Here is a 25,771-nt window from a genome sequence, read left to right as displayed (position 1 = left end):
CATTGACATTTGCCTCTGAGCTCTACAGTCATGCCTTATCCCATTGATCATGGTCAAGCATTGCTCTTCAACCATCTCTGAACAGATCTCACTCATGATCATGGTTTGCCTAGGCGTCTGAGGCATCAAAGTTGCGAATGAGGTCGTAGTAGAATCTAAGGATCTCCATGTGTGCTTCAAACTTGATCCTCTCGTCGATGGTGTGGGCGTTGATGGTGTACCCGTTGCGGATAGGTACAAAACGGTAGACGTTGCGAGTAAGGCCTGTCATTTATTAGCTCGTTGTCCATTTTTCTGGATCCCGTGCTAGTCACTGATGAAATACATACCCAGATAGTGCCTCGTGTCAGTGTTTCCGGTCATCAGCTCGCCCACGGGAACAACTTTTCCACCGTCGAACTGGAAGCTGGACTGCAGCGTGCCCGAGAAGAGATCCCAGATAGGCCCAGTGGTAGGCGAGATGGGAGCGGGCAACGTCGCCTGCGTGCGGCTGAGAAAGAGCGTGCCATTGTAATCAACGTCGTATAGGGGCTTCACGCCATCCTCGAGCTTCTTCATCAACCCAATATCGTGTGACTTGTGCAGCGCAGCGTACTTCTCGTACTCGTCGTCGCCCTCGAACGCCTTGATCTTGATGCCGTACTTTTCAGCGATGCCGCTAATGTACTTTACGACATTGTGCTGGATCTCGGGGATGCTGTTCTGCGGCGCGACGCGGTAGTTCACGCCGACCTTGATCTTCTCGGGCATGGCGTTGATCTTTTGGCCGGCCTGGAAGTAGTCTACGCTCTGCGAGGTCTGGAGGCGGTAGTGCGTCGGCCGATCGATGGAAATGAGCTCCGCCGCGAGGGCGTCGAGGTCGCCTTCCTCCAAGAGCTGGGTGATTTTGGGCTGGGCGTCGGGCGAGTAGCGCGCCTGGCAGACCATGTGTTCGTACAGGGGGCTGGAGGTTGTGAGTTCAGGAGAGTAGGGGTTCGATTCGAGGGCGACGACCATTTCGGAGACGATGCCGATGCCCGTGTGGGGGAAGGGGACGGAGGAGTGGCCGCCCGTGACGTGGAGGTTGATCCAGATGTCGACGTGGCCCTTTTCCATGACGGCGGGGAGGGCGTAGAGCGTGCCGTCGTCGAGCTGCTGCAGGCCCATGCCGCCTTCGTCGAGGACGAGGGCCATGCTGTCGTTGCCCCACGTCTGCTGGAGGTGCGTTGCGATGTGACCCGCCCCGCGGGCGCCGGAGCACTCTTCGTCGAAGCCGGAGGCGAGGATGATTGTGCGGGTCGGGGTCCAGGCGTAGCTGCCGGCGCCATCGTCACCGGGAAGAGATAGGAGGGTCTCGAGGGCGGAGAGGAGGGCGGTGAAGGAGTTCTTGTCGTCCGAGACGCCGCGGCCCCACATCCATTCGCCGTCGTAGTGGGCGGAGAAGGGCGGGTAGGTCCAGGTTGCGGCGTCGGCTACGGGGACGACGTCTTGGTGGGCTGCGAGGAGGAGGGGTTTGAGGGATGGGTTTGTTCCCTTGAGGGTGTAGACTAGGCCGAAGGTGTTTACTTTTTCGAGGGTCGAGCGGGCGTGGCTTTGGTTGTGTCAGTTTATATGGGCTTTCATTTCTGGTATCTGAAGAGCATCACGAGGAGAGGTCGGAAGAGCAGGGTGAGGAGGACGAGAAGGATGAGGAATTGGTGGAAGGGCGGCGAGGGTAAAGGCTTACAAGACGGGGTACGTCTTCTTCAACACGTCATGAAGCTCGTAAAAGACGTTCCAGCGCTCGTCTTTATCGAAGTCTCCGAGATCGTCGTAGCAGATTGAGGGGACGCGGACGAGGGCCGCGTGCCTCTCGACTTGTTTCTGGACGGCGGCTTTGGAGGTGAAGAGGTCGCGGGCGGAGGGGAGACCGTCGGAGGGGGTTACGGGGGGCGGGAGGTCGCATTTGAAGGAGGAGGCCGCATGGTTGGCGCCGGAGCCGGGGCCGGTGCCGGTAGAGGGATTGGGGATGTCCTCGGTTTCGATGAATGGGTATTGAGGTTCGGTGTAGAAGGGAGAGGAGGATGCTGCGAGGTTTGCGGAGAGGAGGGTTAGGAGGAGTTGGGAGCGCATTTTGGGCTGTGAGTTCTGTCCCGAGGGGTGGCGATGGGAGAGGTTTGTGTTGGCAATTAACGATATGGTGGACCAATTCAAGTCATCAAATGATTGCTGGTTGAGCAACCCCAATGTTCCCCGGGTCGAGGTAGTAGAGCTTTGGATTAGCAACACCGCCACCCTTGACTCCTCAAAACGTCGAGAACTGAGAGAAGGGAAGGAAATCACAGCAAGGGGTTGGCCAGGGACGAGTGAACGTCGTTATGTATGCAATCCCACCGAATCCATCCTTGCCGTGTCGGGGCTCATTGCGTGATAGGCACAGCTAAGCTCCTGCTTGAGAGCTCTCCATCCTTCTCAGTCGATCCCACATAGGTACTAACGTAGAGCTTTCCCCCGCCGAGATAGGAGTTTGGTGGGGTTTATTGATAACGGCATTGGACCCCAGTCTTTGCCGAAGCCGGGTTTGGGAGGACCCGGGGATGGGGGGGTGGTCGGTTGGATGTGAACCGTTTGGCTGAGTGGGTGAATGGGGAGGTTTGCGGCCGGTGCCGATACGGAGATGTCGGAGGGAGCTCCAATGGGACGGAGAGGTTTGGAGAGGAAGGGGAGCATTGGGCGATGATGTGCTATCATGCAATCCGTCTCGTCGGAGAGATGCCGCGGGCAACTTTTTTGGGATTGTGGGACCTTCCTAATCGGAGCGTGGAGATTTAAAGGGGTGGAGTGATTGGTTGGTCGATGGATGGTGAAAGTTCAGTTGCGTCGGGTATCGTCCGGTCGGCTATTTCGAAGAGTCGGGGAATTGTGTTTGGGGGGTTGATGATGCTCGATTTGTTGGTGAGTGACGCAAGGACGATAGGTATTAGGCTCGATAGATGTGACCTACCACTTTCTAGAAGTTTTGTATAACCGCAAGCTATAGAGGCTCTGTGTTCGATTTCAAATCGGTGCGAGAAGTTTACAACGGCGCCGGCGCCCGGACAGCCGGGTTCGGCGCGGGGTTCCCGGCCGATGTGCGGGGCTCATCGGGATTCATGCCAAGCACCGTTACGGCTGCTACCGTTGCCCGTGGCTGGTTCCGCAACTTGCCAATGAACGACAGAGAAATCTATCTTTTCGGCATCATTTCGCGACTGGTTCCAACTCGGAGTCCTCAGAGTCAACGACAGCGCACGAGTTGCCGCCCGCAGCCCTTTCTACCAATATCATCATGCTGCCGGGGCACTCACGCTAAATTGTGCTCTTCTCGATGTCCTGGACGCTTTTTCAAAGCTGACAGATGACGTCTGGATAAGGCAGTTCATTTTGAATGAGAGAAACATCGTAACAAAAGCACATTATGACTCAGGCCCTTTGGGATATTCAGCAGGAAAATACTACAGCAGTTGAATGGGGGCTGGGTCACTAGAGCGAGGTACGGCTCGTCTGCCGTATCGGGAGGCATCGGAAGCGCTTCTATGAAGGTGGACTTCGCGGAGAAACTTCTATAATTCGAGAATGTGACCATTGAATAAAATTTCCCATCGTATACATATGACAACGACGTGGCCCAGGAACTGATACTGGCTTCAGACCGCCAACTCTCAAAATGATGACCAGATGTCGGGCCTATGGCTCGCTCTTCGCCATGTCAGTGTCGGAAAGAGCAGTCTCCCGTTAAGTATAGCGAGGATATATTGTGAACGTTGACGCCGTGGTTCAATCAACGCAACGCCCAAAGTCAACGGTGAAGTACGTCCCTACAGGTCATGAGATCCATATTCTGGCATGCCAGCGGCCGTCGTTGGAGGTCAGAGAAGCTGGAGTACTCCGACGAGTGGGTGGAGCTGGCGTTTCTCCTAGTGAACTCTGTCGCTGGATGGTAAGTCGGAGTCTAACACCTCATTCGCTGAACTCATTGCTTGAAATACTCTCCAAGGGATCGACACTGGGAGCCTTGTAGATGTTTCGTTTGTTTGTAGGTTCATCGAACCAGACTCCCCAGGCTGAATCGCTATCGCTAGGCATTGGAAGTTTCTTTCGAGAAACCGGACCACTCACCTCGGTGGATATGGGTGGTGATCATCGTCTACGCGCTGTAAGGTCTCCACACCGGTCGTTTTGGTCGGGCTCCGCCACCGTCACGGCCTTTGCAGGATGCTTCTGGCTGGTCCGGGTTGCCAAGACTCCCCAGCCAGTCCGAAGTTCCAGGCCGGTAGGGCTGCGACAGCTGATGACTCGATGGTTGCGGGCGGGCAGAAAGAAGGGATGGAAATCGACGTCAATCGCCGATGGTGGAGGTGCAGGCTTTGGGATGGACAGGACGTGCGGATCATAGAGACCTGCGTTTTCAAATCCATACCGCTCTCATTTGAGTACCTGATTAGCCAGCATGGCCTGCTTTCGCCCGGCTTCGACGCGGCTACGTCGGCCGTTCATGGTGCCCGATATACCGGAGAGTCATGGGAAGCCTGCCCGTCCCGTCCTGATCAAAGTTTCAACGGCCGCCCGTCTCCGATAGTTTATGTTTCGTTTCGGACGGATGCTGCAGAGAAGGGGTGTACGGATAAGTTGGGGGGTTTTCCAAATTTCTCTCGAGCTTGGCACTAGAGTTTTTAAACTTCTCCCACCGGGCTTTGCCCACGCGGACTGCTCCGTACACACTATCCGCAGCAAAGTGCCCAGCCGGCCGGATGCAACAAAGCTCTTTCTGGGCGTTTACTAGCAGCGATCAGCAGTGCGGGAACTTATTTTTTTGCAAGGGCAAGCTCTTTCTATCAGTTTTGATATTCTGTTTAGAGTTTCGACTCCCCCGCGAAATGATTTGCAGCTGTGGATTCCCGCGATGTTTACTTGCCTTACGCACCCCTGGCTCTTGGCCGATCGTCGTGAGGGGTGATCTTTTTGGTGGGGTTTTTCGAACGACTTGTGATGACTTCACATCAGACCACACTAAACCATCTTGAAAATGTCGCCAGTTCGGACGCTGGTTGTGTTGTGCATCTGGTCTGTAAGAGGAAAGTTGCACGTGGTGGTTTAGTAGGTGGTGGGATGGAAGTTGAGACGTTGGTATAGCTGACTCGATAAACCTACGACAAAATTTAGCTGACAAATTACGCAAGAAAGATTAAATCAGACGAGGGGGGACATGATGGAGTTGGAAAGTGAGTTACCTTTGCATTCCCCGGATTCGGGCATTGTCGCCAGGAACCGACATAGACATAACGTTTCACGTCACGACGCACATTGTCACGATTACGTCGCTGCGAGAGGGAGGGTATAATGGGTGAAGAATAAGTATTGAACATTGAAGTGTGAAGCTTTGTACAAGAACATGCAAATCCCAGGATTTTGTTGGGGTCAAGCCCATGGTGTGAAACTTTGGGAGATCCGTTTCCGAGTCATCTCGTCTTTCTCTCGTCCCTTCCGTCTCGTCTCAAAAAGGCTGACCGGGTATCAGATGCGAGTCCGACTGTCTACTCTAAAACTCTAAATTCCACTTTAGAAGCGCTTGCGAAGAGCCCGCTTGGCGTTGCGCTTGCAAGGGGCCTAAATGAGAGGTAAGGTTAGCTGAATGTGAACCACTTGTAACTGTTTCCGATCCGAACTCTACTCTGATGACAAAAGAGCCTCAAAGAGATGGGACGTTGGTGTAGGCAAGACTTACGGAAGAAGAGGGGGTAGCGGAGGGAGTGGCGGAGACGGGGTCGGCGGCCTGGTCGGAGCTGCCAGAGGCAGGGGTGGAGGGAGTAGCGGAGGCGACGGCCGAGGTCACGAGGGTGGTGGGAGCGGCAGAGGGGGTAGCAGAGCCAGATCCAGAGCCAGTGCCAGAGCCGGAACCGGAGGTGAAGTCGACGCAGGACATGTAAGTCTGGCCGGCCTCAGCAGAGTCCCACCACCACTGGAGAACGCAGTTGCCGGCGGTGCCGCAGTTGGAGGGGAGGGAGTCGGGGAGGGTAACGCTGAAGGCGGTGTTGTTGGCGGCGACACCGGTCTTGGTGGAGGCGTAGTTAGTGAAGGAGATCAGGGGAGATCCGATGATGGAGTTGCTGGTGGTGTCGACGACGGAGACGTTGGCAACACCAGTGTGGGGAGCGCGGATCTCGACCTTGAAGTCGACGGTCTGGCCGGGGGTGTAGCTCTGGATGTTGGCAGAGTTGTCGGCGAACTTGTAGCCCTTGCAGAGGGCGAGCTCGCACTTGGAGGAGTCGAGGCTGTTGCCGGCCTGCTGGGCGAGGCCCTGGATGTTGCCGTACGGGTCGGACTGCTCGGTGTTCCACATGGTGGTGCCGCAGGCCTCCTTGAAGGCATCACCGGCGGGGCGGGGAGTGGGCGAGGTGACCTTGCCGTGGGCCGAGACGGCGGCGACGAAAGAGAGGACGGTGAGGATGTTGGACTGCATTTTGACTGATTTCTACACGGTAGAGATTGGGTCGGTTTTTTTGGTATATAAAAAGAGGGTTTGGACGGTTGGGATTTGTCTTGCAATGTTCTGAAAAAAGCTTCAAAAGAATGGCTTGTGTCTAGCACAGCTGTAAAGAGAGTGTTGAAAGAATGAACGTGAATGAAAATTCGGACAAGTTTGGAATGGGACGAGGAGTTCAGATCAGAAGGACGAGCAAGAAGAGTTTGAAGGCCATGGAGGATGGTCTTATACAGTTCGACTGGCAAACCCGACTTTACGACTTGCCGTCAAAGTGGTGGGTGTCATGGGCGACCCAGTCCGGACCCAGCCACGGACCCGGAGCAATCTATGCAAGACGGCTTGTTGCGATCGAAGCTTTCAGGGGAACTGATAGTACCTTGCATGGTTATGGACTCATACGCAAAAGACGAAGAAAAAGCTCAGGCCAGCCTTGGGCAGTCAGCCTGCCATGGACAAGACGAGACGTGTTGCGTAGACTCTAGAGTACGGATAGACATCAGCAAGTAACCCTCCAACAGCCTTCCAAGACTGTATACGGCCACCAAGGCGGCCACCAAGAGCCTAGAGATGTGATCCATCCGTGGTCCTGGAACATGCCAGCCAACGGACCCCAGTCAGCTCCATGTGGAGGGAATGGCAGCGATTGGGCGGATGACGGGCAGGGCTCCCACAACGGGCAGTAGTCGCCCAGTTGTTTAATTTGAGTGAGGCTAGGTGGACACTCTTTGGACCGAGTCTTGCCCGTCTTTGGTTGACGTTCCAGCGCAGACGCCGTGACGGCCACGACAAGCGACGAGGGTTCGAGTTGGACGACTCGACCGTGAGATGGGGAGGGGGCAGCGCACGCCGCACGAAGCCGTCTGACATGATCCTTGCCTCGCCCTTCTCGCTCCTGAACCGGGATGGCTGAAACGGCGCCATCACGCATCTTTCAGGCGGCTCCGCCATATGACCCCCACCACCTTGCTTTACTCGATTCGATGGGATCTGGACGGTTGACCTCGTTCACGTTGTCGTAGCCAGGCAAAAGCTATGTGATTGAGGGCGAAGTCACGGTCCCTTTCCTCGTCCCATCTTCGGTTCCTCGGCCTCTCGCATCTTCGATGACCTCAACGGGAGATCATATGAGGATCATTACGACCTGGAACGTCCCTGCAAGCGAGAAATAAAAGGTCGATGCGCTTGTCGGGAAGCTGCCTGTCTTTAAAGGGGCATGACAGATCGTGTTTGTCGCTCTCCACGTTTTCTTCGTCTCCTTCTTGGGAAAAATTTTGAGTTGCTGTGCGGGTAGCTGGCCTGTTTCGAGAAGCTCCCTCCGTGAAGACAATCTCGACTGCTGCCAATCTATTGATGTGAACTGGAGCTGGTTGAGCCTGACCCTTTCAAAGTTCACATGCAAGCAAGGGCGAGTAGTCGAGACTTGACCGTATCAGTAATCGTCGCCCGGAATTAGCTACCGACTGGTGAACGGTTACCGCAACGCACTGCCGTTCAATCTGGATGCATCTCACATAGAATGAGATCCTTCTCTAGTGCAACTTCAGCTGTCCAGCCCGATGGCGCTGATGGCATCACTCGGTGTGCAGCCGTGTCTCATAGCCTCAGCGCTCAGCGCATCTTTTCATCAACTTCAGACCATTGAACTTTTGCCCATGTGGACTCCGTCGCACCCGACTTGGCTCCCAGGTCGTGGGCCACTCAATGGCACGCGTCATTCGAAAACGCCAACGCATTCCCAATTCTCCAAAGTGGTTCTGTTCTCTCTTCTGGTCTGCTTTTCGTACCCGGCTTGGCTGATTGTCGGTGTGCAGACTGGCTGCCCGCGGCCAGACCAGGCCAGGGACGACCAGGCCAGGCGCTCATCGGCCCTGGTTTCTTCTTCTCGCCTTCTTCGTCCGATCATCAACTGAACACATTGAAACTCACCCCCGTGCCCACATCGTGGATCCGAAGCAGGGTCAAGGGCGCTAAACCTTGTCCCATCGGCGGGTACCTGGGCCAGACCAGGCACAGGCTCCAGGGCCCCCCTCGGCCCCTCCTCCTAGCCAGACTCCTCCTGAACAGAACTGAGCCCGTTGGATTGGGCCGTTTGAATTTTACCTACAGGTGAGGAGGAGAGGGAGCAAGGAAGGGGAAAAGGGGACGGGCGCGGGCAGACAAGCGAAGAACATGGCTGCAGCTGTTTATGCGACGGAGAATGTGGGAGATGAAATGCACTTTTTTAAATTTATGGGATCATTGGGATGAAAGATGGAGAAACAGGAGCTGAGGCCCCTCCACATTCCCGCTGTGCCTCCCAAGATGGACCAAGACCTCCATCCGGTTGATTCGGTTACTGACCGATTCTATCGGCCGAGTGCGGATGACATAATCATACTCCGTTCACACAGAAGCTCTCCTGAGTTCCAATCTCCCTTCATTTCTGGTGTCCGGCGGTCGGACAGTGGATCTTTGGGCTTTCGGGATGCAGCAGGATGTCGTCAGTAGCCGCCGTTCGGCATGAAGCCGGGCGGTTGGCCAGATGATGGCTTCTAGATTGACTGGAGCTATCCATTTGTGGTCCCAATTGAGATGTGTGGAAGGGCCGACGAGACTCATGCGAGAAGCCGCCTACATCACTTTCATAAGTTCCATGAGATAGGCCACCTATTCAATACGAACCACAGAGTAGTCAAGAGGCTTGCTTCTAATATCAAAGATAAGGACGCTCAATACTATATCAGATTGGCGAGTCTTTCTTATTTCTGTAAGAAATCAGAGGAAGAGACTCGGACATGCACACAGTGGATGTCTATGACTCAAACGCTAGCTATCAAAAGAGAGACGTGTTGAGTAGCGCGAGATGAGAAACAGACAGTCTGAGGGAGGACTCGTCCTTCAGAATCGAACAGTCAAGCCCTGACGCTTACCTATCGCTTACAACACTGCATGGAATTTCTGTGTTGTAAGTGTTTTGCTGTTCGCATGCTCCAGCACTCACCTCGGTGATGGGTTCGCACCGTCATGACTTAGATGACTGTTCTTTGACTGCTGCTGTTCTACGCAGAGCATCCAAAGAACTGTCTTCATAAATCTTGATTGCCATACTCACCATCCCTGCAAATTTTAGGCCGTCTTAAGTTGAGTATGCTTGAATCGGTAGTGCACTTCTTCCCCGGCCGCAGCCCGCAGCCATGGAGTTCCACTTTCAGATGCCGCGTCATCCGTCTTTCGCGCCCGGCGCTCAATCTGACACGGCCCTTGCAGCTGGGACGCCGCCACTGGACAAGTCTAGCTGTTCCGGCCGGAAGCCCATTTTCCTGGCTGTCACTGCGGCCTCCCTCATCGGCTCTATTGTCGGTGGCTCGTCTTGGTCCCGAAGTGTCTGTTGTGAGAGCCGGGCGGGTACCGGCTGTGTGAACAATTTTGACTCGACGCGGTGGTCGATGAGTGATTCTCATATATGAAGCGATGTTGAACCTTAGATGGCAAACAAAGTATCCAACATCATTCACTTAAGTAGTCCGAGTGAAAACACATACTTCTCAAATGACAACAAACCGAGAGCTGATCAATTCAACTCATTCGGTAGGTTGAGCCACAACTATCCGGCCTCTCTTGAGTAGCTAGACCAGGGCCACATCCATCAACGTCTCGTAACTGGCGCTTCCGCTTCTTCCTCTGCCCGGAACAGCTCACTCAGGTCCTCTGAAACTTTGATGACCTCAATAAGCGGCGGCAGGTAGCAGGGCTTCCGCGGCGCGCCTCCGTAGTCATTCCAAAACTTGACCACAGCCTTCATGCCCACGAGCCCTAGGCCAGTGACGACCGAGTTCCCTCTCGCAATGACTGCCTACAGATGCTCCGCTTTGCGGAGCTCACCTCGATCAGAGAGCTCTCTTATGCGCACGCACGCGTACGTTGCGAAGTTGGCGAGGCCCGCGATCGTTCCGTTCGCCCCGAGGACTTGACACTGGCGGATGGAGTTGGTGTTGCCGCCGGCCACGAAGAAGCCCTTGGGAAATGAATCATACGTCTCCCGCGCGAGATTCTTCATGTTATCGTACTTCAAGTTGACGCCCATGACGTTGGGGTGCCTCGCAATACGGAGGATGTCGTCCAAGGTGAGATGCAGTCCCGATACCGCCACGGGGAAGTTGTCGATGACCAGCGGGGTGGGTGATTTGTCCGTGACGTCGTAGAAGTGCTGTATGATCACTTCATTGTAGATAACAGATACGTAGTAGCTCGGAACTGTTATTAATGAGTGAGACGCGCCGCTTTCGGCTGCGTCTCGACAGAGTTGAAGTGTTCCACGCGTCGACTAAGCACCGCACGCGGCTACCAACGGAGCGCGGGTGTTCTTGAGTCTGTCGCAATACTCTCTGTAGACAGCATCGGCTGCGCACCTGATCATGATGCTCTAGGTGCACTGCTTCGCTGATGGAACCGGGAATAACGATGCCTGTTAGCCCTGCTCCGACGAGTCTGGTGACATGATGCTCGAGAGTTATCTATTCGATGTCCTCGGAATGAGTAAAGAAGGCGAGAGTGGGAGCGTATACTTCATTGGGGAGACGAAGATGCTTTGCCTTGGGTGCCCCTTGCGAGGCTTCCGCCTGCGAATCATAAGTCACGCTGTCATCCGATATCGTTCTTGATAATTCACAATAGTCGTTCTTGTACATAACATCAAGTTAAGCGCAAGATCTCAGAGCCACATCAAATCATGCAGGGCAGCTTGAACCTTATACTCTCTTTGAAAACCCTGGCTCAAATATCTCGGAGCAACCTTCGCCATGTTAAGGACCAGATGATAAGTCAACAGAATTCACATCAAGCAAAGTCCAATATGCCCCCTTTTAAAGCAAAATACATTTCAGTGAACATGTGGCTTTGCAAGAGGGTGGGCAGAAATTTTAAGGTTTGAAAGGACAGGAGTCTGCGTTGGAATGGCTGCTTGTCAAACGACATATCCTACCCTTTTTGATACGCCACTGGACAGTTGAGAATGTTAAGTTGAGAGCCCGTTGAGTGGTGGACAAGGCAGGTATATCAGTACCTATATCAAAAAGTGCGCCTCCGCGACATCTTCCAAAGAACGCATTTGATCACTGCGTTCCCTCACGTAAGTCTTGCAGAAAGTTAGTACTTGACACTTGAAGAAAGGAGAGATCATGTTGCATCTAATATATCTTTCATGCGTTGATCTTGCGTTACACTGTAGTCAGTACATCATGCTGCTCTGTGTTCCTAGTGAACGCATAACACCCGTAGTCCATGTTTTGAGAACACTTCATTAGCTAGGTTCCAGAATACTTCAACCCATCGCTCTAAGAAAATCTTATTCATATATAACATGGACCCAATTAATCAAGTCTCGAGAGATTAATTGACTGGATATAGCGGCCGGAAGAGTTCACGTAAGGCCATTGCCTACCACCTCCTCGTTGATGCCCCCGTGGCCTTTGGTATAACCCTATAATGTCAGGGGCATGGCCAAGTATAAAGCAGTCAATCAAGATAAACAATCAAGAACGCCTGTGGACAGATCCCAGGTTATATGTCTTCCAATGCCTAAACCTCGTTCCTGGCAAACCTGTGCTACACTGTCGTCACCCACCTCACTTACTTGGGTCTGCTATGCGTGGGGTCTTCTTATCACGATTGGCCTCTGTGAACATCTCCACACCACATTGCATCCGCAATATGGATCACCGGCGTTGTGGCAGAGTGGTCTAATGCGCAAGACTAGAAATCTTGTTCCTTCGGGAGCGTCTGTTCGAATCAGGCCAACGTCGATTACCTTTTGTTTCCCTGTCCCGTTGTGTTTTGAATACCACAAGTATGACATGGTTGAACTTTTATGGACGCCGAACGGCAATCGAGGAACCAGATTGTTATATCACTAAAGTGAACTCAAGTTCGTGCCGGCTTTTGACTCAACAGTACTTACTACCTATATTGCTGAGTGCGAATTTCAGTTGTCATGTCTCTCCAGCGAGTAAATGTTCGTAACCCCAGTCTTTTCTGGGATCCATCATACTTCTCACATTTAGCTACTTTACCTTTAAGTGGTGGCTGGCTACCGTACATGCTCTTGACATGCTACATTGCCGCCTAAATCACCGGCCTTTTCTATCTGATGAGGTGAAGAGTCTTCATTTCTCTAGCCTTGAACTACTCGTGCATCAGCTCATATGCAACCTCACGGGCGCCTACCCCAGAACCAGGTCAGAGAAATTCCGATCAACGCCCCGTTCTGTATATCTCTCCTCAAGTCTGACTCAAGCCTGTCCATGTCTTCAGTAGTTTGAAGAGTGTCAACGCCTCCAGATTCAAGTATAGACAGCATTACTGGCTGAGCAACCTCGGTGGCTATCTTTCTCATCGACTCTCGCATCATGCCCTCCACACTGAAAGTATTCCAGACTTTGTTGTCGATATTCGCGAAGCCAGCGTCTCGGAGCACGAGGGGAAGTTGAGCGGGCATGCTATATTGGATGACCAGGATGAGTAAGATGAAAACGCTATAATTGTAGTGACAGGAACTTGTCCCAAAGCACTGTAGACAGTACTGAGAAATTTGAAGAACTTACAATGGATTGCGGCCAACTTTAATGGACCACAACATTCTGATTCGAGACCACTCGTCGAACGCGTGGCTGGGCGGGACGCACTTCCAGGACGTATCGCCGGCTTCTTCCCAGTGGATGTACCCCCCGGAGCGCAAGAGCGTGAACGCATTCGCCGCCACAGTTTTCCAATCCTCGTTTCGCATCCCAGATCCAATCAAGCGTATGTGTATCATGTCGAACAATCCATGCATTTCCTCTGGAAACGGCTTCAACGCATTATGCTGCAGAAGGCAAATATTTGGATGCAAGTCAGATGGTGGCGGAAATTTGGTGGTGTCCATATCAATGCCTCGTAGCTCGGCGCTGGAGGGGAGCAACTTTGCCATGTCTCTCAGCCAGATGCCGGTGCCGGTGGCGATTTCTGCAACGCGAGGGTTCTGCTGATCCTTAAGATGTGTCAAGATTTGCTGAGGACAGAGTCCACCGCAAAGAGGGAGGAAGATGTTCCTGTGATTGTACTCGAGTCGCTCACGTTCTTTAGTGAGGTCGCCGCGGTTGAGGGCGTAGACGGTATCCTGGTCCTTGTTCCATGGTTTCAAGCCAGCGTGGGACTGCGGATGGGATACTGCTGCCATTCTGTAAGAGTTCAGTAACAGGTTACAAGTGCCGTTGAGAATTCTTCTGACAGTACGGAGCTAGCTGTGTGGTTTTCAGGGCAACTCGACGGCCTTTTATACCCAAGGTCACACGGAGGTTCGGAACTCATGCAGCTTTCGACCGAGGCAGCACAGTAATTGAGTTGAAGGCACGAGAAGCTTTGACCAATCGCTCGGGGATTTGCTATCAACGTTGGACTACATCTCCGTAATAGGCTCTCGGCACTTGGCTGTCAGAAGCGCGATTGGCAACTGGTGTGTCATTTTTGCGTAGTTAGTTCGTCTAAGATGCGGCTTAACATATCGTTTTGAACCTAACGCCCTTGATATCGCCGACTTCGGTTCCGGTGCATAATCTCGGGCTTAGTTACTGTAAGACCTGAGTATATGTAGAAAAGTCTAAAAAAGTCCTGACGGTGACGATGTGCTGATGAAGGAAAAAAACGTACCCCAGCGCCCGGACCATTACCAATTTGTGATGAGAGCACACTCTCCGTTCTCCAGATGTTCTCAGAATTGAGAAATAGTAGCGCTGCACTGTGGGGGAACGCATCTCCAACGTCACGGTTTCTAGTCCCCGTGCCCGTATTTGTCACTCAGCACGGAAGGACCACTCCATGACATTCTTATTGGGTCGCTGGTGTCTGGAGGAGATCCCACAGACAGAGGCGGATTCCAAGACGAAGTGGTAGACAGGAGAACTCAGAATACGATCTTGCGAGTCTGATGCACATCTCAATCAAGAGACAAGCTGCTCTATGATCGATATTTTCATCACCGTTCCTGTCAGTCTAAACCCCTTTACGAGCCTGCAGCTGTAGGCTCGTAACGATGGAGAGAGGACCGAGCCTTCTTGATAGCAACCCGCCAAGCCATCAGAAGCAGATGGGGGTCTCGGTCGCTTCTCGATCCGCACAATCTAGCTCGCAACAAAGTTGCAACATTTAACAGCATCATAGGTCTGAGGAAAAAGAAACCCTCCAGAGCAAGGGAGACTTTTCCGAGCCTTCTCTATTTATAGACTCCTCGGTTATTCGGGCTAACAAGGTGCAGCTGGTACCAAAATGTTCGCTGAACTCACTTTTATGGTCCTGTACTTTTGCGGATATCAACTTTCATCAAGGTTGGGGGCAAAATGTACATATCACCCGCACCCAAACTAGAATCGGACCAAAATCCTGCAGCGTCAACACAAGTCCAGGATGATCACAGAACGCTGCAGAGTAACAAGTAGAACAGCGAGACGTGTTAGGAGATAGGTTCGCTGAACAAAGTGTGCATGCTTGATTCGTGCTTTTTCTGTAATTTTAGGGTATGCTTGGGTGCAAAGTGGGAGGCCAGACTGAGAGATAAGAGTCAAGGAAGTTGCAACCAGGAGAGACGTTTTCATAGTTAGCCACTTGAGTACTCAAGATACTCAAGGTGCATTCACCATCAATCTCGCGGTTTACCCGAGCTTGAAGAGAGGAGACCAAAGATCCAAAGGATTAGCCTCGGAACGTAGAGGTTTGCCGGGTGGTATGTGGATACTGGCGCCGTAGCCTCCGTCTCGGGACGTCCCGGCCGGGATCGTCATACCCCACATCATCGGGGTCATGCTTCCGGGCTATCATCACAACAGTCGTACGACGCTTACATCCAGTGACTCTTGGCGAAACGAAATATAAAGAGTATGGCAGCCTCTGATTTTCAGCTTGAAAGCTTGGCATGTTATCTGAGTCGCAAGCAGTGCAACCTTCTTCAGCCTTCAGTTTGGATGGGGTCCATTACGGCCCAGAGCTGAAAGGTAAGTTCTTTTAGTAACGCCATGGCGTTGAAACATTCCGGAGCCGGCGCTGGCGCGCGGCTCTTTACCGGCACTTCGCCGATGCCACGTTGTGTAACTGTTGGTCTATTTGAGCTATTTTTTATGCTGTGGTGTGACTGTAATTTGCATCAGTAGATATCATGAGGCTGCCAAGCTACAAAAAGTCCCTGACCCGGTCTTCATTAACCATCTTCACTCCTACCTGTCTCGTCTTCCATCGACTATAAATGCAAGTTCTACAGCAACACCAGACCCGAACGGTTGAACTCAATACAAAATGGCGACATATCCTGAGGATCCAAAGTATGACGGGGTGTATAAAAAAATCGAGGACGAACTTTTTCTGAAATGTCATCACGCCAACAACACAGAGTACTTGACGTTCATCACGGACTTCAGCTGTAAAGACTACGACGCTTGCGAGTGTCCCATGATGTCACCGCAGCCAGATATAGCAGGCACAGGTGTAAGCATTTGATGTTTCTTTTTAGCACAACCTCTTGATATTAGAAGAATGACTTCTTACTGGAACCGTTCGGCGAGTTTAGGTGCTAGTAGCTTTCGCCCTCACGGCATTTTTCACTCTCGTCTCAGCAATCTTCTGTATCGTCGTAGGCCGTACCAATCAAACTCGACGGACCTTCAACCCGATCGACCGATATGGTTGCGAATGGGTATCCGAACCTCTTCGCCGCTTCATGTTCCGAAGGGGCATGAACCCCGACTTGCATTCCCTCGTCGCCTACGACCTCGTCAATACTTTCAGCGATCTCCAGCTCGTGACAGGTCTCGCGGTATTAGTCGCCGGGATCAAGGAGCTGGCAGATGAAACGATCTCAATCTATCACTTTTTGATCGTCACCGATCTCGCGTGGTTCTGCACGAATGCCCACCTGCTATCGCTGGTGGTCACTCGCGGGTTCCGTGATAGCGTCAAGAGGACACACCCGCAGCGATGCAATCCCGAAAACACTGAGATGACTGCACGCCTGGCTCGTGCCCTACGGATTGTGCTAATGGCGGCCACATTTCTACTCCTTCAAATCTCATTTTGGGCCACTGGCTATGAACACGTCTATTCTATGAACCGAATGAGGTGCCCGATGAAATGCACTTTGGGAAAGAAAAAGGGCGGATGGCCTAGACACCTGATGGTAGCCAACATGACCTTGATGGCATACTTTTATGCACTACAAACCTTCCTCAGTTGGCGTACCGGCCGCATCTTTTGGATGGACCATATCAGAGGGTCACTGATCGACAAGCAAGGCCAATCGATCAATGTCTTGAATCCCGAAATAATCTTCAAACGATGGACTGAGAACAAATTCTTGAAGGCGCTGAGAATGTCGCTTCTAGCGTTTTGGTATTTCCTCGCGTCTGAAGTTGGGAACTTAGTAGGGCTAACTCTTTATTTTGGTTTCGGTGTCTACTCTCTTCTCGACGATAAGAGACGTTTAGACCCCGCGGGGGAGCATTTTACTGCCCATGGCGAGAGCGAGATTGTATACAGCCAGCTTGTTCCCATTTTCTTACTCATCATCCCCTTCATGGGCATCTTTGAGTCGCATGCCAGGCACTCGAAGACGATCAAGGAGTCCGAGCTCAAGGAGGTGGGAAGTTGTACATCAGAGGGATCTTGAAAGCAAATTTGTTTCATGCGAGTGATGAACCTTGAGGGAGAACAGGACGAAAAGGACAGAACCAAGAAGACAGAATGACGAACATGATGAGTCTGATGACTCTGGTTGAGGCAGGGTAGGAGAACACCAAGCTATGCGGAGTGCCATAATACGCCGAAGATCGGATTACTTCTGAGTTAGAGAAAATGTCAGCATTTATTTTTCAAGGTCAAAGCAACGTGGCGGTGTTCATCGTGAGTTCGCTCTCAGGGTTGGTCAGCACGTTCCCATCGTTTCCCCTTCCGGCGATGTCACTGATCGTCGAAGCGTTTGGCACTTTCAACCACCAAGAGGCGCAAAAGGAGAAACCGTCAGCCGGCAAGGCTGATGTCCCTTGAGACAAAAGAAGCCACAACAGGCCGCCGGTGGTTATGAAAGCGTCGGAATATCACCAAAAATTGGGATCAAGGCTGAACGGGAGCAAGATATGGGTGCAGGCACCACCGACATTTGCCCAGCGCCACAACGCTAGAGCGCGACATGTCTCATTCCCCGGCCTTCACGCGCATGCCAATGAGAGCGCCACCCATTCCTGACACTTTGGCTTTGACGCTGATGTCCCGCCTCCGTCAAGCTCTTCTAAACGCGTTCGGCGTAGCGGTGGCTGAGCGTAGGGTCGCGTTTTACAGGTTCTTCCGACACGAGACGACGAGAAGGCGGGCCGAGGATGTCATGCCAGGCAGAGGTGCGACTGAGTCTTCTGTCATACCAAAGTACACGAGAGTAAGGGTTTCTTGCTGCGGCTTGTCTTGAGTTCTGACGAGCATGCATCATTCCCTGTAGGTAACTCATGCAGCAGAGATCACGACGATCAGTTGGCCCCCTCAAGGTGTATTGAACCTCGTGAAGCTAAGGGGTGGATCGTCAGCCTCCCGCCAAGCTCGCATACACAATCCGAGGCACGAGTGTATCGGCGAATATGATATAAGACGACCGTCACTCCTTTTACAAGCAGGAGGTTAAGGACCAGACGACATCAGAACGTGCATTCAACTTATAGATCACCGTCATCACTCCAGTCACCATTGCCTCCCTCGACCGTGCTCACAGCCCAGAGACCTTGCCCGCAGCCATATCAACCCATCCATCACCCAGTACTTGCGAGACGGGGCTTGATTCGCACCCACACACACTCATATACACCCATACAAGCTCTCACAATGCGTCTCCCAACCTACTTCATCGCAGCCCTCTGCGCAACTGCAAACGCCCTGCAAGCCATAGACGTACCAAACCGCGCGAGCGAAGCCATAGCAGCCGCCAACGCAGCCATCAAGGAACGTCGCGACCTCAACGCCTGCACATCCGTCGCAACGTCCCTCCTCCCCAAGATCACCGACAACGTGCCCACCCCGCCCGCCGACGTGGCCGCCTACCTTGCGCTCTCAGTGACCATCACGGACGCCTGCTCCGACCCAACTATCACGGGATCCATCGGCTCCGCGTACTCGACCTACGCGTCGTCGTACACCTCGTGGAGAGATAAGCACATCACCGACTTCCGCGCGCTGTGGCAGGCTTGCAGCGACGTTCCTGGTATCGTGGACGTTTTGCCTACGGGTACGAATCAGTGTAGCTCTGTCGTGGCGCAGATCACGAGCGCGGGGCCGGTTAACGGCGGCGGGTCTGGAGGCATCGGGGGGTCGCACAACGCTGCTGCTAAGCCTAGGGAGACCGGGGCCGTTGTTGCGGCGGCGGCCATGGCTGGATTCGTTGTTGCTGCTATCCAGTGAGAGTTGACTTGATGCGTGTGCCTTTACCTGAAGAAGCATGGAACGTGGGGAATGGCCATGAAGATAGGGAACGGAAGCTTTTACTGGCAGTAGTTGATACCTTGATTGAGGAGGATGTAATGAGAATTATGACATTGCTGGGTATTTCACGTCCTTTTCAGATAGCATCAAACATGACGGAGAAACATACTTGATACTTTCATTCCCCTCGCTGAAGCTGTCCATAATGACTCCGTATACGCCCGCTTCCGTCTGGTATCTTGATGTTTCCTCCCACATGTCTCTTTGCATACTTGACATTATCATTAGTTTTGTTTCCAAAATATCTACAAGAATCCTCCTTCATCATAATAGGACGGCAAAGTTCCAATTCTCTACCGCCGCATGCGACTTTTTCAAGTCCCGCTTCAGCCAGCACCGCAACTCCGCGGCACCGTTGATCATGACGTTGCCCCACGATACGCCGGTACACTGGGCCGACTTTGCGCAAATCTCCATGCAGTCGCCCATGGTGCTCGCCTGCGTGTTGGACATGTCGATGGCGCCGTCGTCGCCGCTGTAGTCGACCCCGCAGACCCGGAGGAAGCGCTTGTCGGAGCCGATGACGTTGTAGACCGTGTTGTCCGCGTCTGGGCAGATTGCATTGCCGCTCGAAGTTGCTGTTGGAGAAGGCGTTGATGTGGAGGTGCTTGTCACCGAGGTTGGAATCGATGTTGATGCTATCTCGGTTGCAGTTGCGTCGCTGCCGCTCCGTGACATGGAAGAGCTGGACATTGTGGGCACGATCATTGTTGTTGATGTCGAGCTTGCACCAGTAGTTGGCGTGGGCGTTGAAGTTGAGCTTGAGGAGAGCTTTGTTAATCGACAGGTCCACGCGCAATGTCAAAGTTCAAGAGAAGAAGAAGCACATACCTCGTCGTCGCAGCGCTCTGGTCCGACTTCTGATTCGCGCCAATGCCGACACCGACACCAATACCAACTCCGAGAACAACCGCAACAATCAGAGCAACGAGCAACCAAAACACCCACATCGTCATACCGCAGCACTTGCGCTTCCTCTTGCGGTCGCTATCCTCCTCGTCGTGATCGAACACGCTCTGCCGATACCCCCGCGTCCGAGCAGCCTTGTCACCGCCGGTGCCATCCGGCAGCGGCGGCGTGTCCTCGCGGTAGAACGTGAATTCTTCATTGTTCATGGGCGTCGGGTCGTCGCCGGCCCAGTAGACGCTGGGTATCGATGCTTTGCCAAAGATGGATCCCTTTGCGCTCCGGATGGTGGCCGCTTTGCGGGGTGACGGCACGGTACGTTTTGCTTTGAGGTCGCGGGGGACGATCGGGTCCGGTTCGTCCGGCGGGGGAGGGCGGTCGTTCATCATCTTGTTACCGATGATTCCTGTCCTCTTGCCACCTTACTTTAGATTTAGTCGTTTCCGATTTCTCTAATTGGATTCCTCCAGTTGAATTTCCCTCCAGTGTCGCCCAATCCCTATTCGATCCCGAAGCAAAAAGCTGGCAGTTGCAATTGCCGATGCCAGGCTTTGCAGACAATAATTGCCAGAGTTGCTTTCTTTCGGCGACAAGGCTGTTGGCGTTGCGTGTAGGTTGGGTTATACGGCGAGATCCCGCACCATTATCTCGGCCTTCCCGGGACGAGAACAGAGAGTTTCGTAGCCTTGCTGTGGCTGGACCCTTGATATAAAAGAAACGAATGTATCTCGAACAAATGCGACCTTGTTTCAAACGAGTGAAAGTGGGCGCGCCCTGGGAAGCGCAATGCGCCGCGCCGCGCTGCCGTGAATTTGAATTTGGGGGTCCGGTTTTCTCTCTCTGCCCGTATTCTTAAACCCCAGCCCCGTCACAACGTCGAGCGGGAAAAGAGTGAACCGCTTTGTGGGATCGTTTCGCCTTCAATTGAATGAATGAAATTGAAGCGAAACGTAATGAATGAGAGTGAGTGAAGGAAGGGGAAACAGGAAGAATGAAAGGTAAGAGAGAAACGAAAAGTGGGCAAACAGAGTCAACCGTTGCCCGCGAATCCATGATCCGTTCAGGAAACTCTCCTCCTGGCCCCCTGTTGCTGGGCTTTCTCCATCAATAAAAGGACCTATATAACAGAGTCCGGAAGTGGTGGTGCCCCTGTTGTGATAATTTCCCGGGCCTGGGGGATGATGTGACGGACTAGGCCGCTTTGGCACGTCCAAGCAATCTACACCATGGAACCGTGGTTTTAGGGGCAAGGATCATGACGGTGTTGGTTCGTGGTTCTTGACCAGTATGAGAAATCAGTTCCTTTGAACAAGTTGAAGTACCAAAGTGAAAGAAGTAAAAGATCAAGTGAGAGATGATATCCAGAAATCGACCTGTCCGACTGGAATGCGAGCAAACGGCGTGGTGCCCATACTTTCGGGATGTTCGCCTGCCTCACCCGAGGAATGCAATGCGACTGTGACGGTCGACCCGACTCACCATTCCCAAAACCACCGATGAAGACAACGCTCGGCGGGCTGTTTTCCTCGACAAGTTAGCTCCCCAAGCAATTGGCTTACCCCCTACCCTCATGGAAAAGAAACGGTCCTAGCGCATCCAGACCAGTCAGGCACACAGATAACAAGACGAAAACATGTGCGACTCCAAAGTGCGAGCCAGCCGTGCCAGCCACCGGGTGCTAAAGAAAGCACCTTGTGGTGGACGCGAAGGAAGTGTGGGAGTCTGACTTTGTCGCGCTGGCGCCGCGAGTTTTGTACTTTTGCGCCTGAATCAACCCCTCATCCCTCCCATAGTGATTTAAAATGATCCTTTGGCCCCCCCTCCACTCTTCTAACAGACGGTACGGATTCATGTGAGTTCTAGCCCTGCTTCCCAAGATGACGGTCCGCCGTGCATGAGCCCGCGCCGGACATCTGTTCGCTTTGGCGTGCTTTTCGTTGCGCTTTGCCTGGCCTCGATCGCTTCCGCTTTCCCGCGACGGCAACGGACTGTGCTACAGATGAAGTGTTGGATGGCGCAAACTCTTGAACCCCTCATTTTTGCAAGAGCAAAGAGCCTCAGTGCTTCACTCATATTCGTTGCCGTGGTCACTTGATTCAAGCTGCGGCAGGGTAAGGTGAGCAAGGAGCAGAGGTAAAGGGCAGAGAGGAAAGGGAACCGTTGGAAGCATTTGGAAGAAGGGAACTTGAACAGAGTCATGGCAGTGGTATGTGCGGAGCAGAGAACTGGTCAAACTAGCAGAGTTTGCGATTCATGAAGGGACCGTTCATCTCAACTTTTTTATCCCAACGGTGTCCCTGCGAAGAGCCCAACCTCGAAAATGTTCCATGGGAATACTGAAAGGGCAAGGGAAACGAACGAGCTGGGGGAAACGAGCGACAAAAGCCTGCTTTCCAGCCTTGCTAGCTTCGAGAATAACAACAACACTCAACTCTTGACGCCCGATAATCAAACTCCCACGGCCCAAAGCAACCTGCTTTCACAGCATTCCATGGCCCAAGCCCCTGTCCAAGCCCTTGTCGTCTTTTTCCTTGCGAAAGAAGGCCATTGCCAGAAGAAAAAAAAAATTCTCCGAGCTTTGAAAGCCCTGGAATGCAGCCTAGAATTCTTCTTCCTCTAATTATGGCTGAACCACTCTGCCACTGACGCCTGAGAGCTGAAAGCCTTATGTTTGTCCTCGGCTGTTCGAGTCTCCGTAACACTAACAGTAAACAGGTTCCCGTTGCCATTGGGAAATGAAGACGAGGTCGGTACGGGTCAACTAGTGAACAAGTCGAGCAAATGTCAAGGAAGCCCTCTGCTCTCTTGGTGTCCTCTCCGAGGTCTCCAGCCCCCAGTCCCAGGGCGATCGCTGCAAGTCGGGCATGAGGTGGTGTGGATCATCTCCACGAACATCCCGGCATTCCGTTCATCGGGCACCAACTCGACGCCGCTCTCTTGAGATGAAGTGTTGATGCCAATCAAGTCTTTCTCCCTTTGGAAGCTTCCTTTAAACATGCACGTCGTCCCAGAGCGGGTGGCCACTGTTGCATGACTCCCGCAAGACCTTTCCTTGTCTGCTCTTATACTCGCTGCGTTTCTTGCTGTTTCCTTTGGGAAATTTTCTCAAACGGCCTGTCCTTACCGTTCCATCCCGCTCCCGAACCAGACCAAAAGAAGCGTGAAGCCATCGTCAATTTTTTTTTTCAGCTGCAGTGGGGATTTAATTTTGATTATCACTTCTCCCGTGGACTGCAGCATGACCCATCGACAGGCCCCGCCCCAGCCGGCCCGGAGCTCGCGGCCCCAGACCGAGAAGGTATCCAGCTCGGCCTCCAAGAGCAAGGGAACTAAAGCGCCGGCTCCGGCTCCGGCCCCAGCTCCGGCTTCCAAGTCCACGAGGCAGACAACTCCTATCGCTGCACCGAAGCCCGTTCGCCCCGTTTCTTCTCACAAGCTTCAGCCCCCGGTGCAGCAGTGGACGGGAAACCCAAGCCCTCCCTCTTACACCAGCTTCAACGTTCCGCCACCCGCAAGCCCAGTACCAAAAGCCGGCGCCAACGGCCCTTCGGCTCCCCCGAAAGCTCCCTTATCCGGCCTCAGCCGTGTCGCCGACCTCCGCAGCCCGGGACCCGGCGCCCTCACCAGCTTTCCTCCGCCTCCGCCGACACCGCCGCAGAGGGAGCCCACCGGTTACTTCCCAGCGGGCGCAGGTCAGAAACAACAGCAACAACTATCATCAGCACAAACCAAGGCGGCCGCAGCTCGTATTCCGGCTAGTACGACCAATGGAATCCTGACACCACCCGAAAATGCGAAGAGGACTGGGGCACCTGAACCGCGGCCTGGCGTGATCGACTTTGACAACCTCGAAGAGACGCTCCAGAACCTGCGCTTCGCGCCCTCGCCAATGCTGTCTACTATCTACTCCGCCCCGTCGACCCCTCGCGACGAGCTCGCCACGCCAGACTTCACCGCCAGCACCACCACATCGTGCTTCACGCCTCCCTCCACGAATCCGACCCCTGAGCCCGTGACGCCGCTGGATCTCACTCCTCGAGGCCCGCCTCCTGCGCAAAAGCAGCAGCAGCAGCAGCCAAAGAAGGAACTCACAATGTCGCCCACGAGACCGCGTGCCAACTCCCGAAGAGCCAGTCCGCCCAGCAGAAAGCGAGGACGCGGAGTCGTCGCCTGTATCGACAGCCCCGTCACCTTTTGCACGACGTGGTATACACACCCTACCGCGCCCGACTTCTCCATCTGCTCAAAGTGCTACGAGGACCACCTAGTCGGCACCCGCTTCGAACACGATTTCAGGGGCAAGATCTGCGATGATAACAAGCCGCGGGTTTGCCGCTTCAGCAAGCCCCGTGTCAAGGACCATCTTCTCCGCAACACCCTCGCCACGGGACGCATCGAGGATCTCGTCAGCTTCCTCCTCCACAGGAGCGCCGTTCCGAACTGCAGGGGCGCCGACGGAGCCAAGGGAAGCGAAGGCGCCAAGTGGTATCGTCCAAAGAACAATGCCGTACCGAACATGGTTGTCTGCCAGGCCTGCTTCGAGGACCATATCCAGCCGTACCGCTTCGCTGCCAACTTTGAGCAGGCCACAGGACAAGCCACCAACGATGTCTGGTCCTGCGACCTCTCCACCCGCTACATTCAAAACGTTTACAAAGAGGCGGCCGTCAAGGACGACTGGCTTGGCTTCACCAAGGAAGCCCTCGCCAGGATGAACCTGCCCCCCTGCGCCAAGCGCCAAAAGGTCACTGTTACCTCCCGCAAGTGGTTCACGCCCACGGCCGCGGGCCACGACGGCGTCCTCGTCTGCGCCGCGTGCTACTGCGACTTCGTAGCCGGCACTGGCGAGGAAGGAAAATGGTGCGACGCCGGCACGAACCTCGCCTCGCGGTACGGCAGTCTCGTCTACTGCGCGCTGGGCCACTTCAACATTGGCATCGCAATGTCCTGTGCCACCGAGGCCAAGCAGTACTCCATCTTCTGGAAGGCCCTCGACGCCGCCTGCAACGAGGAGTTTTGCAGCCCGCAGGGCATCACGGACGGGACGTGGTACACGTTCCCCTCCCACCCGGCCGAGTTCGGCATCTGCGCCGCCTGCGTGGCGAACGTCGCCGAGCCCCTCGGCCTGAGCTCTTCTCTCGTGCCAAAGTGTGGCGTCTCATCCGGCACGACGCTTCTGTGCTGCTTCAACCCCGCGAACCCGCGCTTCGCCCCTTACATGACGAAGCTTCTCGAGTGCCACTTCACAGCCGACACCCAGCCGCTTGAGTCGTACGCACTCGAGTTCGCCAGCCTGCCTCTCTGCCCGCGCGACGAGGACTTCCGCGACAGACGGTGGTACGGGTGGCAGGACTGCACGATTTGCCCGTCGTGCTACCACGAGTCCATCCGCGGCACTACGTTGGCGGCCGCCATGCCGCTCAAGGGCGTTACCGTGGCCGCGAGTCTCATGTGCGAGATGTACAGCCCGCGCATGCGCAACCTCTACGCCCAGGCTTGTGCCCGTAAAGACCCGTCCGAGCTGCTCCGTGTGTCCAAGGCCCGTCGGGCCGTCTATGTCGAAACGGTGCCTACGATCCGGCAGATGATTATGGAGGCGCAGATGGCGCTGGGGCAGCAGCGCGTGTTGAATGTTGCGAGCTCGACGAGTCGGGCTATGGGACAGGCGAAGGAGGTTGCGATGCCGAGTCAGGGGGTGTATAGTATGCCCGGCGTTGGATTCGGTTTCTCGAACCACTTTGAGGCTCAAGGGGCCTCGTATAGCAAGCAGGCCAACTTGATCATGGCGGAGTATGGGTCGGGATCGCGGACGCATGTTATTGGGACGTTGGAGAAGAGATGGAGGGAGGTTGAGTAAGTTCGATGCCT

General features: G+C 53.9%; 8 protein-coding genes across 8 annotated transcripts; 3 read left to right on the top strand and 5 right to left on the bottom strand.

Moving 5' to 3' along the window:
• Positions 1-109: 109 nt before the first annotated feature.
• On the bottom strand, positions 110-2,537 carry HER10_EVM0005781 (peptidase family M20/M25/M40; the record flags this gene model as incomplete). The annotated part of the gene is made up of 3 exons (XM_035475385.1): positions 1,706-2,537; positions 330-1,570; positions 110-264 (listed from the first exon to the last, which is right to left on the bottom strand). Exons 1-3 carry the CDS (start codon positions 2,089-2,091, stop codon positions 110-112), a joined length of 1,782 nt encoding a protein of 593 aa, XP_035330687.1. The 5' UTR covers positions 2,092-2,537.
• Positions 2,538-5,505: 2,968 nt separating this feature from the next.
• HER10_EVM0007811 (uncharacterized protein) lies at positions 5,506-6,976 on the bottom strand. The gene is made up of 2 exons (XM_035477355.1): positions 5,723-6,976; positions 5,506-5,604 (listed from the first exon to the last, which is right to left on the bottom strand). The coding sequence occupies exons 1-2, from the start codon at positions 6,455-6,457 to the stop codon at positions 5,557-5,559; spliced, it is 783 nt and encodes a 260-aa protein (XP_035330808.1). The 5' UTR covers positions 6,458-6,976; the 3' UTR covers positions 5,506-5,556.
• Positions 6,977-10,106: 3,130 nt separating this feature from the next.
• Positions 10,107-10,877, bottom strand: HER10_EVM0003369 (dihydrodipicolinate synthase; the record flags this gene model as incomplete). Its single annotated transcript, XM_035473049.1, has 3 exons — positions 10,107-10,273; positions 10,343-10,714; positions 10,793-10,877. The coding sequence occupies 3 exons, from the start codon at positions 10,875-10,877 to the stop codon at positions 10,107-10,109; spliced, it is 624 nt and encodes a 207-aa protein (XP_035330541.1).
• A 1,791-nt stretch (positions 10,878-12,668) lies between these two features.
• Positions 12,669-13,720, bottom strand: HER10_EVM0007890 (uncharacterized protein; the record flags this gene model as incomplete). Its single annotated transcript, XM_035477430.1, has 2 exons — positions 13,060-13,720; positions 12,669-12,954 (listed from the first exon to the last, which is right to left on the bottom strand). Exons 1-2 carry the CDS (start codon positions 13,671-13,673, stop codon positions 12,669-12,671), a joined length of 900 nt encoding a protein of 299 aa, XP_035330812.1. The 5' UTR covers positions 13,674-13,720.
• A 1,885-nt stretch (positions 13,721-15,605) lies between these two features.
• On the top strand, positions 15,606-17,355 carry HER10_EVM0005896 (uncharacterized protein). Its single transcript, XM_035475498.1, has 2 exons — positions 15,606-15,967; positions 16,050-17,355. The coding sequence occupies exons 1-2, from the start codon at positions 15,779-15,781 to the stop codon at positions 17,142-17,144; spliced, it is 1,284 nt and encodes a 427-aa protein (XP_035330696.1). The 5' UTR covers positions 15,606-15,778; the 3' UTR covers positions 17,145-17,355.
• Positions 17,356-17,752: 397 nt separating this feature from the next.
• HER10_EVM0003331 (uncharacterized protein) lies at positions 17,753-19,099 on the top strand. Its single transcript, XM_035473011.1, has one exon. The coding sequence runs from the start codon at positions 18,344-18,346 to the stop codon at positions 18,914-18,916; it is 573 nt and encodes a 190-aa protein (XP_035330539.1). The 5' UTR covers positions 17,753-18,343; the 3' UTR covers positions 18,917-19,099.
• Positions 19,100-19,261: 162 nt separating this feature from the next.
• HER10_EVM0011041 (uncharacterized protein) lies at positions 19,262-20,512 on the bottom strand (the record flags this gene model as incomplete). Its single annotated transcript, XM_035480483.1, has 2 exons — positions 19,829-20,512; positions 19,262-19,757 (listed from the first exon to the last, which is right to left on the bottom strand). Exons 1-2 carry the CDS (start codon positions 20,290-20,292, stop codon positions 19,262-19,264), a joined length of 960 nt encoding a protein of 319 aa, XP_035330977.1. The 5' UTR covers positions 20,293-20,512.
• Positions 20,513-23,141: 2,629 nt separating this feature from the next.
• Positions 23,142-25,760, top strand: HER10_EVM0011252 (uncharacterized protein; the record flags this gene model as incomplete). The annotated part of the gene is made up of 1 exon (XM_035480688.1): positions 23,142-25,760. The coding sequence occupies one exon, from the start codon at positions 23,142-23,144 to the stop codon at positions 25,758-25,760; it is 2,619 nt and encodes an 872-aa protein (XP_035330987.1).
• Positions 25,761-25,771: the final 11 nt, after the last annotated feature.

The sequence above is a fragment of the Colletotrichum scovillei genome (genome assembly GCF_011075155.1).
Source record: "Colletotrichum scovillei strain TJNH1 chromosome Unknown Contig00008, whole genome shotgun sequence".
Taxonomy (NCBI): domain Eukaryota; kingdom Fungi; phylum Ascomycota; class Sordariomycetes; order Glomerellales; family Glomerellaceae; genus Colletotrichum; species Colletotrichum scovillei.
This window is presented reverse-complemented; position numbering and strand designations above follow the sequence as displayed.

Coding starts and splice junctions, on each gene's coding strand:
- HER10_EVM0007811 (XM_035477355.1), bottom strand. CDS start 6,457: ATGCAGTCCAACATCCTCACCGTCCTCTCTTTCGTCGCCGCCGTCTCG. Junction 5,605..5,722: donor CCGCTACCCCCTCTTCTTCC/GTAAGTCTTGCC, acceptor CCTCTCATTTAG/GCCCCTTGCAAGCGCAACGC.
- HER10_EVM0003331 (XM_035473011.1), top strand. CDS start 18,344: ATGCGTCTCCCAACCTACTTCATCGCAGCCCTCTGCGCAACTGCAAAC.
- HER10_EVM0005896 (XM_035475498.1), top strand. CDS start 15,779: ATGGCGACATATCCTGAGGATCCAAAGTATGACGGGGTGTATAAAAAA. Junction 15,968..16,049: donor CAGATATAGCAGGCACAGGT/GTAAGCATTTGA, acceptor CGGCGAGTTTAG/GTGCTAGTAGCTTTCGCCCT.